This window comes from Oncorhynchus nerka, linkage group LG16 (genome assembly GCF_034236695.1).
Source record: "Oncorhynchus nerka isolate Pitt River linkage group LG16, Oner_Uvic_2.0, whole genome shotgun sequence".
Lineage (NCBI taxonomy): Eukaryota > Metazoa > Chordata > Actinopteri > Salmoniformes > Salmonidae > Oncorhynchus > Oncorhynchus nerka.
Window position 1 is genome coordinate 18565043 of NC_088411.1, and position 12579 is coordinate 18577621.

Below are 12579 nucleotides of genomic sequence, written 5' to 3' on the forward strand. Positions count from 1 at the left end.
GTTAAAAGTAACCAATTAAATGTCTCTATAGGCAGTCAGTCTATGCAAGCGGAAACGAGGCACATAGATTTGACAGACATGCAGGGACACGGGCTAGCTAGTGACAGCCAGGGCCAATACCCACACAGTCTAATAATCGTACACTCCTCTTCCGCACGTGTAAGACAGTAGTTTTTTTTTTTTGCAAAACAGCCCTGACAGCTGCTTCTTGGTAATGTTTAACAGTAAAAGTTAGACCAAGACAAACAAGTTTTAGAGTGCAAAGAGCAGCCATTTTAAACAGCCACCCCCTCACCGTGGGAGCTCTGCTCCATGTTTATACATTTCCACATCTTTTGAACTTCTGTGTTTTCATTGGAAACATGCAGGTTTTTGGCTCAAACAACTTCCACGAAGTGAATGTAGGTTTATAAGCAGGCGCTGTTCTCATTCACAAATCTTCATTTAAGTCATTTGAATGCAAGGCAATGGTGTCTATCAAACAATGCTAATTAGGCCAACAGGCTTGCTAACTGGTTTTGTGGTTTGAAGACTGCCTCATTGGGAGGGTCTATAGGAACATCTGGACCACAAAATGTGCCCTCTCCTTGCTGACTGCTTCCCAACAATTTTAATGATTGTCTAAATCGCTCTGTTTTACAGGCCAAACCTATTTACGGCGGATGGCTGTGCTTGGCCCCCGAGGGAACAGACTTTGACAACCCCATGCAGAGATCCCGGGTAAGAGCAACCATGAGGCGTGCACGCGCTCACATGGAATGGGGGATGGGTTAGTATGTTTGTTCCCTGTTCTTCCATAGCACTGTAGTCGCATGATAAACATTAGACAAACACCATTCCCGGGCAGCAGAACCTCAGTGAGAGGGAGATGGGTGAACTTTGACCAATCTGGATGTTTTAATCGACTTAAAATCCATTTGGGAAGTAAGCTTTGAGGCGTAATGGAAGCGCTTGAAACACAAGCCCTAGCGTATAATCGAATGGTCAGAGAAATGGGCTCTAGATCTGCATACGTATTGTCCTTTTCATGCCAATTTGCCTGGTGCTATACGTCACGATGATTAGAGCGCACATACGGGTACACATAGTGGCGTGAAGGAGCCGAGCACTCGCTCATGTTCGGATCATGGAATCTATTCAACAAACTGCGCTAAGCCAGGTGGGCCATGGCGCCGAAGAACCTACACTATTTTGGGGGCGAGTCCACTGGGACTGCATCTGCATAACGATGGCTAACTGTGAACATGGGTTTACACCTTTGACGGTTAACACCTCACAATGTAACTTTCGATTATGCAGAGGTTGTTGCTCTTCAGAAGTTCTCACTGTCAGCCCTAGCAATGTGATAAGGCAGGTTGCCTATTTTGAATGCACTGGGTGAGGTAGGTGACACAGTGATCCCGGGTTAGAAGAAAAGGAGAGAGACTTGAGGTTCTGTTTTAGGGAGTTGGTGCTCCGGTTTTATTTCCTCCAATTCAAACTTAATTTCCATTGACTTGTGCTGACAGTAAACGAAAACATTTATCAGCATATTTGATCTTAAACAATTACTTTTCACAATCTGAGCCAGTAGTCAAATGATAAATATAATTTCTCGAAAGCAGTAAAATATTAATTGAAGGTACAAAATGAGATCCTTTCAATATGCAAATATTTCTAACATCCTACCGCTAATAAACAACAGTGCATCTTTAAATGCAGATCAATTGAAGAATGTAAATAATACTGCGGGTTACTTACGTTTGGGTATTGGACTCACAGATAACAGAAATGAAAGGATACATGTTGGAGAGGTTTTGTACTAGTGCTTAGATTGTTTGGCACTGAACTAAAAGACAAAGGAACTCAGGTATTTAAGAAGTGAAATTGGTTGCAGGTGTGCTCAGCATAGAGATGTACAAAGGGTCTCTAGTGCCAAAAAGCGTGTTTAACATGGGCAACGCCATTGAGGACTGATTGATACATTGCGATCTCTATACATCTCTATGGCTCAGAGGTGTCTGCAGTTAAAGGGACAGTTAACAAAAAGCACAATTTAATGGAACAGTGAACTAAAAAGTCTAAGATATAAATAAGAGCCTTTGCTACACTATGGAAACATAATTTCCTATAACATCAGGTTGTATACACTATTATAAACTGGGTGGTTCGAGCCCTGAATGCTGATTGGCTGACAGCCGTGGTATATCAGATCGAAAATCACGGATATGACAAAATATTTATTTTTACTGCTCTAATTATGTCGGTAACCAGTTTATAATAGCAATAAGACACCTTGGGGGTTTATAGTATATGGCCAATATACCACGGCTAAGGGCTGTATACAGGCACTCCGCGTTGCGTCCTGCTTAAGAACAGCCCATGTGGTGGTATATTGGTCATATACCAGGTCCCATCGTGCCTTATTGCTTAAGTATAACACTGGCGTTACAGTTGAAAAGCAGCAATAGAGAGTACCGTAATTTCCGGACTATAAGCCGCTACTTTATTCCCACGCTTTGAACCTCGCGGTTTATACAATGACGCGGCTAATTTATGGATTTTTCCCGCTTTCACAAGATTCATGCCGGCAAAAAACTGAGCACCGTCACATAATGTGACGTAAAATCGAGCGCGCTCAAACTTCCCATCATTCTGATTACGGTAGTAATTTTGTCACCCTCATGGCAAAGACACGGAGAAATGCATATGATGCAGCTTTCAAGTTGAAGGCGATCGATCTGGCTGTTGGAAAAGGAAAGAGAGCTGCTGCACGGGAGCTTGGCCTTAATGAGTCGATGATAAGACGTTGGAAACAGCAGCGTGAGGAACTGACTCAGTGCAAAAAGACAACAAAGGCTTTCAGAGGGAAGAAAAGCAGATGGCCCAAAGTATTTGCAGCCACTCGACATCAGTGTAAATCGTGCATTTATGGTGGCACTCCTTGTTCAGTGGGAGTCTTGGATGACAAGTGGGGAGAAATCCTTCACTAAAACGGGCTGCATGCGAAGAGCAACTTATGGTCAAGTCTGCCAGTGGGTCCTGACAGCGTGGAGCATTGTCAAAAAATCCACTATCATCAACGGGTTTCGAAAGGCTGGACTGCTGCGTGTTGAAGGGGCAGCATGAGCTCAGCGGGGTATTTGCCTCCGGATGAAAGTGACGAGAGCGACAATGAAAACGATCCAACATCGGATGAAGCAATTCTGAGGCTATTCATCTCCGACACCGAAGGAGATGACTTCAGTGGTTTCAGTGCACAGGAGGAGGAAGATAGTGACCAAGTTCATTTGTTTCAATGTACCGGTAGGCACCTGCGGCTTATAGACATGTGCGGTGTATTTATGTACAAAATACATATTTTTTAATAATTCAGTGGGTGCGGTTTATATTCAGGTGCGCTTAATAGTCCAGCAATTACGGTACTAGTGTTGTCACGATACCAGATTTTTGACTTCGATACCTGGTTTAGTATCCCAATACTCGATACCAAAACAATAACAAAACAATACCACTGCAAAAAAGAAGCCATATTACCAGGTCACAGAATGGCACTTGATCCAGACAGATAAACTCAGCTACTGCTCTGTTCAATCGTTGGGCATCTTTTGAGTTCAATATCATTACGTTATAAAAAAAATGTACGTCCATATTTTTCAGAGATCGCCATGTATCGATTAATTAATCAATTATACAATCAATTTGACTTTGGTATGTTTTTACCATTCTAACTTTAACAACATAATGGTAATAATTTTATTTTGAATGGTAAATCTTTATTGATAAACTGGGTAAATCAAGATGTAGCCTAGGCCTATCCACAATACAGGTGAATGCATATTCAGTGTGTGCACGCATTGAGTTATTGAGCTTGTTTTGGCTGATTTCATTGGGCTACAGATGACAAACAATCTGTTTCCCTTGCAAGGGCTCCCGAGTGGCGCAGCGGTCTTAGGCACTGCATCTCAGTGCTAGAGGTGTCACTACCCTGGTTTGAATCCAGGCTGCATAACAACCGGCCGTGATTGGGAGTCCCATAGGGTGGCGCACAATTGGCCCAGCGTCATCCGGATTTGGCCGGGTATAGGCCGTCATTGTACATAAGAATTTGTTCTAACTGACTTGCCTGGTTAAATAAAGGTTACATTTATTTTATTGTACTGTTCAACAACATTTTAATAGAAGTAGCTTATTTTATACAAATGTGCTCGGTCTCTAACAGAGTTCACTGATCATCTTTGGGAGAGACGTGAGCGAGCGACCAAGTTAATTAATAACGTATTTGGTGGCACTCAGCTTTGAAATCAGGATTTTTTTTTGCGTTGTAGTTTGCATATTATCACAAACAAAGTACGAGGGTTGTGAATGGATGTTATCTTTAGCTGTCCGCTACCAGTATCTTCTTACATTGTAAAGTGTTCTAGCATGTATAGACATTTGTTTTACGAACAATAATCGTGTTAAAAATGTCTACATGCCGTGTCGCATGATGATGTAACATGATACAGCCCAGACTCTGTGCACGCGATAATAAGGGCTCTGCTGCGCTGGTAGACAAGCTTGATTGTTGACACTTTTTGACAGGAGTACTGAAAGTAACAAATTCTAGTACCGAACCGTTTTTTTATGTTCTAGTATCGGAAAAAGTACAGAAGATTCGGTATACGGTGCAAGGTTGGCTAAGACTAAGTACAGTAATGGATGTTACCGTTTCATCAGGGAGCCACAAAGATGAAGTAAATGTCATCGCTGAATTCATGTCATGGTTGCTATTTCACGCAGCCACAGAATAGAAAGAAGTTAAACAAAATTTGCATTGTTTAAAGTTGAGACACATCAGGGGTGTTTAAGTATGCCTTCAGGATACTGTAGTAAAGTTGGCCTCGCATATGCCCTTGAACAAATAATTGAGACCAAGGACATCCAAAATCCATCAGATTACGTTTTTAATGAAGCCAGCAACGCAAATAATTAATCTCAGTCATTGACAGTATACAGGTTTTATTGCACGTTGACTAACCAATCACAGTGACATGAGAATAAATCAAGCCATGGTCAGTTTCGTATATTTCGTTCAGGTAAGTTTAGTAGATTGGAGGTCAGAGACCTGGCAGTGTGGTGCCAGGACAACAAGCTCTCCCTCAACGTCAGCAAGACAAAGAAGCTGATCGTGGACAAAAGGAAATGGATGGCCGAGCGCGCCCCCATTCACATCAACAGGGCTGTAGTGGAGCGAAACCAGAGCTTCAAGCTCCTCGGTGTCCACATCACTAAGGTTCTTTCATGTTCCACACACCAACATAGTCGTGAAGTTCTACAGCTGAACCATTGAGAGCATCTTGACTGGCTGCATCACCGCTTGGTATGGCAACTGTTTGGCATTCAACCGCAAGGCACTACAGAGGGTAGTGCATACTGCACAGTACATCGCTGGGGCCGAGCACCCAGACATCCAGGGCCTGTATACCAGGCAGTGTCAGAGGAAGGCCCAAAAATGTGTCAGACTCCAGCAAACCAGGTCATTGACTGTTCTCTCTGCTAGCGCACGGCAAGTGATACTGATGCACCAAGTCTGGAACCAACAGGACCCTACTAAGCAGCTTCTGCCCCCAAGCCATAAGACTGCTAAATTGTTATTTAAATAGTTAGTCTGCTTAGCTATTTGGTTATCTGCATTGACCATTTTTGCACTAACTCATATATGTTGCTGCTACTGTTTATTATCTATCCTGTTGCCTAGTCACTTTATGCCTAGTTATATGTACATACAGTTGAAGTCGGAAGTTTACATACACTTAGGTTGGAGTCATTAAAACTAATTTTTCAACCACTCCACACATTTCTTGTTAACAAACTATAGTTTTGGCAAGTCGGTTAGGACATCTACTTTGTTCATGACACATTTAATTCTTCCAACAATTATTTACAGACAGATTATTTCACTTATAATTCACTGTATCACAATTCCAGTGGGTCAGAAGTTTACATACATTAAGTTGACTGTGTCTTTAAACAGCTTGGAAAATTCCAGAAAATTATGTTATGGCTTTAGAAGCATCATTTGAGTCAATTGAAGGTGTACCTGTGGATGTATTTCAAGGCCTACCTTCAAACTCAGTGCCTCTTTGCTTGACATCATGGGAAAATCAAAAGAAATCAGCCAAGACCTCAGAATATTTTTTGTAGACCTCCACAAGTCTGGTTCATCCTTGAGAGCATTCTGTACAACAATAGTAAGCAAGTATGAACACCATGGGTCATACCGCTCAGGAAGGAGACGCGTTCTGTCTCCTAGAGATGAACGTACTTTGGTGTGAAAAGTTCAAATCAATCCCAGAACAACATCAAAGGACCGTGTGAAGATGTTGGAGGAAACCGGTACAAAAGTATCTATATCCACAGTAAAACGAGTCCTATATCGACATAACCAGAAAGGCCACTCAGCATGGAAGAAGCCACTGCTCCAAAACCGGCATTAAAAAAGCCAGACTACGGTTTGCAACTGCACACGGTTTGGTTTGCAACTCCATCCCAGAAGCACGGAGGTGGCAGCATCATGTTGTGGGGGAGCTTTACTGCAGGAGGGACTGGTGCACTTCATAAAATAGATGGCATTATGAGGAAAGAAAATTGTGGATATATTGAAGAGACATCTCAAGACATCAGTCAGGAAGCTTGGTCGCAAATGGGTCTTCCAAATGGACAATGACCCCAAGCATACTTCCAAAGTTGTGGCAAAATGCTCCTGACCTCAATCTTATAGAAAATGTGTGTGTGGAACTGAAAAAGCGTGTGCGAGCAAGGAGGCCTACAACCTGACTCCGCTACACCAGCTCTGTCAGAAGGAATGGGCCAAAATTTCACCCAACTTATTGTGGGAAGCTTGTGGAAGGCTACCTGAAAAGTTTGACCCAAGTTAAACAATTTAAAGGCAATGCTACCAAATACTAATTGAGTGCATGTAAACTTCTGACCCACTGGGAATGTGATGAAAGAAATAAAAGCTTAAATAAATAATTCTTTCTACTATTTTTCTGACTTCACATTCTTAAAATAAAGTGGTGATCCTAAATGTCAGGAATTGTGAAAAACTGAGTTTAAATGTATTTGGCTAAGGTGTATGTAAACTTCTGACTTCAACTGTATCTACCTCAATTACCTCATACCCCTGCACATTGACTCTTTACTGGTACCCAGTGTATATAGCTACGTTACTCATTGTGTATTTATTATTACGTGTTATTACTTTTCTATTATTTCCCTATGTTCTTTCTCTCAGCATTGTTGGGAAGGCCCCTAAGTAAGCATTTCACTGTAAGTCTACACCGGTTGTTTACTAAGCATGTGACAAATACAATTTTATTTTAATTTGATCTGATTGATAGCGGCATCGTTCACTTTCGGGAAAACTGGTCTAGCCTCTTGGTAGCTAGTTATCATTAGGTCAAATAATGCAAAATGATGTACTAATATGAAAGTGTAATTGTAAACTATAAACCCACCGTAGCTTAATTTATGAATGAGGTCCCAGTTGAAGTTGCCTGGTTAAATAAAACCAGGCAACTTCACCTGGGACCTCATTCATAAATATGGTGGGTCAGTTAAGAACAAATTCTTAATTACCATAAAGGCCTACACCTGCCAAGCCCGGATGATGCTAGGCCAATTGTGCGCTGCCCTATGGGACTCCCAATCACGACCAGGTGTGATACAGCCTGGATTCGAACCAGGGTCTCTGTAGTGACGCCTCTAGCACTGAGTTGCAGTGCTTTAGACAGTGCTTTAGACAGCTGCGCCACTCGGGAGCCCCCAGTCTGGTTGCCGTCTCTATTAGAGGTCGACCGATCAATCGGAATGGTCGATTTCAAGTGTTCATAACAATCGGAAATCATTATTTTTGGGCGGCGATAAATGTTAGTTTATTATTTATTTATTGTAAAAAAAAAAAAAAATACATTTTAATTATTTAAAACAAATCTTTATTTAACTAGGCAAGTCAGTTAAGAACACATTCTTATTTTCAATGACGGCCTAGGAACAGTGGGTTAACTGCATTGTTCGGGGGCAGAAAGACCTTGTCAGCTCGGGGGATCCAATCTTGCAACCTTACAGTTAACTAGTCCAACGCAATAACGACCTGCCTCTCTCTCGTTGCACTCCACAAGGAGACTGCCTGTTACGCAAATGCAGTAAGCCAAGGTAAGTTGCTAGCTAGCATTAAACTTATCTTATAAAAAACTAAAAAATCAATCATAATCACTAGTTAACTACACATGGTTGATGATATTACTAGATATTATCTAGCGTGTATATAATCTGACTGAGCATACAAGTATCTTAAGTATCTGACTGAGTGGTGGTAGGCAGAAGCAGGCGCGTAAACGTTCATTCAAACAGCACTTTCGTGCGTTTTGCCAGCAGCTCTTCGTTGTGCGTCAAATTGCGCTGTTTATGACTTCAAACCTATCAACTCCCGAGATGAGGCTGGTGTAACCAAAATGAAATGGCTGGCTAGTTAGCGCGCGCTAACAGCATTTCAAACTTCACTCGCTCTGGGCCTTGGGGTGGTTGTTTCCCTTGCTTTGCATGGGTAACGCTGCTTCGATGTGGTGGCTGTTGTCGTTGTGTTGCTGGTTCGAGCCCAGGGAGGAGCGAGGAGAGGGACGGAAGCTATACTGTTACACTGGCAATACTCAAGTGCCTATAAGAACATCCAATAGTCAAAGGTTAATGAAATACAAATGGTATAGAGGGAAATAGTCCTATTACTACAACCTAAAACTTCTTACCTGGGAATATTGAAGACTCATGTTCAAAGGAACCACCTGCTTTCATATGTTCTCATGTTCTGAGCAAGGAACTGACACGTTAGCTTTCTTACATAGCACATGTTGCACTTTTACGTTCTTCTCCAACACTTTGTTTTTGCATGATTTAAACCAAATTGAACATGTTTCATTATCTACTTGGGGCTAAATTTATTTTATTTATGTATTATATTAAGTTAAAATAAGTGTTAATTCAGTATTGTTGTAATTGTCATTATTACAAATACATTAAAACATTTTTTTTTTAAATCGGCCTATTTAATCGGTATCGGCTTTTTTGGGCCTCCAATAATCGGTATCGGCGTTGAAAAATCATAATCGGTCGACCTCTAGTCTCTATTCAGCTATTTCATTTCGCTCCTTGTTCTCCATGTCATTTACCAAGAATGACAGTAGTGGCAAGGAGTGTTAGCTAAAACGTCTGGTACCCAGACTACAGGCGGTGGGTTCTCGGATTTATGTTATTGTATCTTTAAGCATCTCTTAGCTATATGTTCACTACACCCTATTAGTCCCAGTTCATAATGGAGCTTAAGTGTTTGTTTGGTTTCAGCCCGATAGCAATGCTCCTCTTTCCCTGCAGAAATTGTATACAATATTAGTTTATAGGCCGTTTCTTAATAGTTTATAAGGAGATCATCAGATTAAGTGTTAACGATGTTCCTCTTTCTCCCAACAGAAATGGCAGCGGCGGTTCTTTGTGCTGTACGAACATGGCTGCCTGCGCTTCGCCCTGGATGAATCGGTAAGGAGCTGTCATATCAGCCATGCTACTTCCACCTCCTCCTTAACAACCTAACAGCACTCCTTAGCTGTGTCTATAATCAGGCTATAGCACTGCCTCTCGTGCCTTATGGCTTCACACAGAGCCAAGGTGTCTGTAGTGACGCCTCTAGCACTGGGAAGAGTAGTATTTGATATGGTCCGTGAAGGACGGGACGGTAATGCTGAATGACCTGGCTGTGTATTCAGTGGTACCTGCTTGGGAAAGAGATGACTGGGAAGCCTGATCTCTGTTAGCTAGCCTTGTGCTGCGAGATGTTAAAACTGCCCCACCCGAATGCAGAGTAAACCTCACACTGAAGAACCATGAAATTGTATATGGAGGTGGAGGGAGAGCGAATATAGGATGAAGCAGAGGAACATAGGGTATGATAGGGGTAGAATAATACAGATTGGGAAAGAAACTGAGGAACAGAGACTAGAGAGAGTCCCTTGCAGCTTATGACATCCCCTTTGTGTGTGTGTGTGACTGGGGAATGTGACACGGGTGACCAACCCCACTGGCAGATCAGGCTGAAGATTAGGCTGCTTGTGTGTATACAGAGGCCCACTTAACACTTTGCTCTGCCTGACTGTCAAAGCTGCCATAGCTTCAGTCCCTCTATAACTTCTAACCTTGACCGTAGCTTTTGGCCTGCTTTATATGTATCAAACCCCAGTTATCAGTTCTCTGCAAAACAAAATTGATGAAGAGGAGAGGATGCTGCTTTTGGCTGCTGAGATGTAGGCCTACGCACTCCGTGGCTGTGTGTTTGTGTCCAGGTGGTTGCTTTGTGCAGATGAGATCGCTGAAATCATAATCATTGTCTTCATGTTGTCATGGATCCCCACGTGATGACAAAGGGAGGAAACATCCTGGTTACGCTGTGTGTGTGTGTGTGTGTGTGTGTGTGCTGACTGCTTGCGTGTGTCCATTTCTCCAGTGTGCATTGTGTGCGAATGACACCCGTTAGTTCGGTGTAGCACTTTTTTCCTGTCATTGTGAAGCTGGTTGTGCTATTTAGACGTGGAGGGCCTCATTGTCTTCGTGCCTTTTCATCTACAGCTCAGGGAACACCCCGGAACGCCACCGGGAAACTGGGTCAGGAAAATGGCCGCTTTGTTTCCTTACTGTGCGCCTCAGCCCCCCACAATAGGAACGTTTCCAAAATTGAGCCTATACAACATTTTGGGAGTTAAGCGTTGATCTCAGTGCACATTATCGTTTACTTAGTTTAAACTTTAGGCGGAGGAGTGGAAATTAAAGTAGATATGATTTGTTTGTTTTTTATTCATCATCAACGTATACATCCTCAGCCTGATCGGACACCAACCCCTTAAGTTAAAGGCCTACTGTATATAGCAAAGAGAAAAAATACCCTGTCTTTTCCCTTGCTTGTCATGTATGCTTACGCAATGCAGAGATACCAGTTTAGATGGAGTAAAGGAGTCAATGGAACGCCTGCCAGATTGGCCCACATTCAACAATCTGATCTAACAAAGTGGATATTTGTCAAATCCGTCATGATTTATGTATTGTAACAGGCCCACAATGTGGTTACTTAACTTCTCTAGGGTAGGGGGCAGCATTTTGAATTTTGGATGAAAAGCATGCCCAAATTAAACTGCCTTCTACTCGGGCCCAGAAGATAAGGATATGCATATAATTAGTAGATTTGGATAGAAAACTAAAGTTTCCAAAACTGTTAAAATGTCTGTGAGTATAACAGGTGAAACCCTGAGAAAAATCCATTCAGGAAGTAAGATTTTTTTTTGTGTGAATAGTTTTCTATTCAATGCCATTACAGTGTCCATGGTCTTAGGACTCAAATTGCAGTTCCTATGCCTTCCACTAGATGTCAACAGTCTTTAGAAATTGTTTCAGGCTTGTATTCTGAAAAATGAGGGAGTAAGAGCAGTCTGAATGAGTGGACCCTGCCGTGTCGCAGAGCTTTTTCATGCATGCGACCAGAGAGCGTTCCTTTCTTGTTTACCTTTTATATTGATGACGTTATTGTCCGGTTGAAATATTATAGATCATTTGGGCTAAAAACAACCTGAGGATTGAATATAAACATCGTTTGACATGTTTCTATGAACTTTACGGATACAATTTGGATTTTGTCTGCCTGTTGTGACTGCGTTTGAGCCTGTGGATTACTGAAGAAAATGCGAACAAAACGGAGGTTTTCGGATATAAAGAGACTTTATCGAACAAAATAAACATTTATTGAATAAATGAATGTCTTCTGAGTGCAAACATATGAAGATCATCAAAGGTAAGAGATTAATTTTATCTCTATTTCTGACTTGTGTAACTTTTCTACTTGGCTGGTTACTGTTTGTAATGATTTGTCTGCTGGGCTATGTTCTCAAATAATTGTAAGGTATGCTTTCGCCATAAAGCATTTTTAAAATCTGACACCGTGGTTGGATTCACAAGAAGTTAATCTTTAAACCTATGTTTAATAGTTGTATCTTTTCTGAATTTTTATAATGAGTATTTCTGTATTTGAATTTGGTGCTCTGCAATCTCACTGGATGTTGGCCAGGTGGGACGCTAGCGTACCCTAGAATTAAGTCAGATTTGGATATATTTGGATATATTTGTTTTTTGCTGCATAACATGTAGAAAGAAGTTGTCACTTTTTTAAAGTTTAGAAGTGACTGCTAAATGCTAACTCCCATTTGAATAAATGTTTAGCATAGTTAGCGTACAGTAATCAGTGGTGGTAGTCAGCTGTTTTTAACTGTAATGCATTTGATTGGGAAAGATGACATGAACATGTGTTGGGGTTGACATGCATATTGGCATTTTACTTAGATTTTTACCTCAACATAGTGTGAAATACAGATAAACAATAGCCTAAATGTAGGCTAATTTTGCTGGTGGGCAATGAGGATACTCGGAATCTTTCCCCCATGCTTTTCCATGGCAATTCCATTGTTTTGGTCGAGTTCAATTTACCTTTGCCACATCTATAGCCTTTATCTGGGCCATATACAGCAT

General features: G+C 41.6%; 1 protein-coding gene across 3 annotated transcripts in view; it reads left to right on the forward strand.

Moving 5' to 3' along the window:
• mprip (myosin phosphatase Rho interacting protein) overlaps positions 1-12579 on the forward strand; it is a 66031-nt gene that overhangs the window by 5773 nt on the left and 47679 nt on the right. For all 3 annotated transcript variants that reach the window (XM_029684936.2, XM_029684935.2, XM_029684937.2), the window contains exons 2-3: positions 643-720; positions 9487-9552. In XM_029684936.2, coding sequence (XP_029540796.1) covers positions 643-720; positions 9487-9552 — 144 coding nt within the window. The remainder of the gene's footprint in view (positions 1-642; positions 721-9486; positions 9553-12579) is intronic.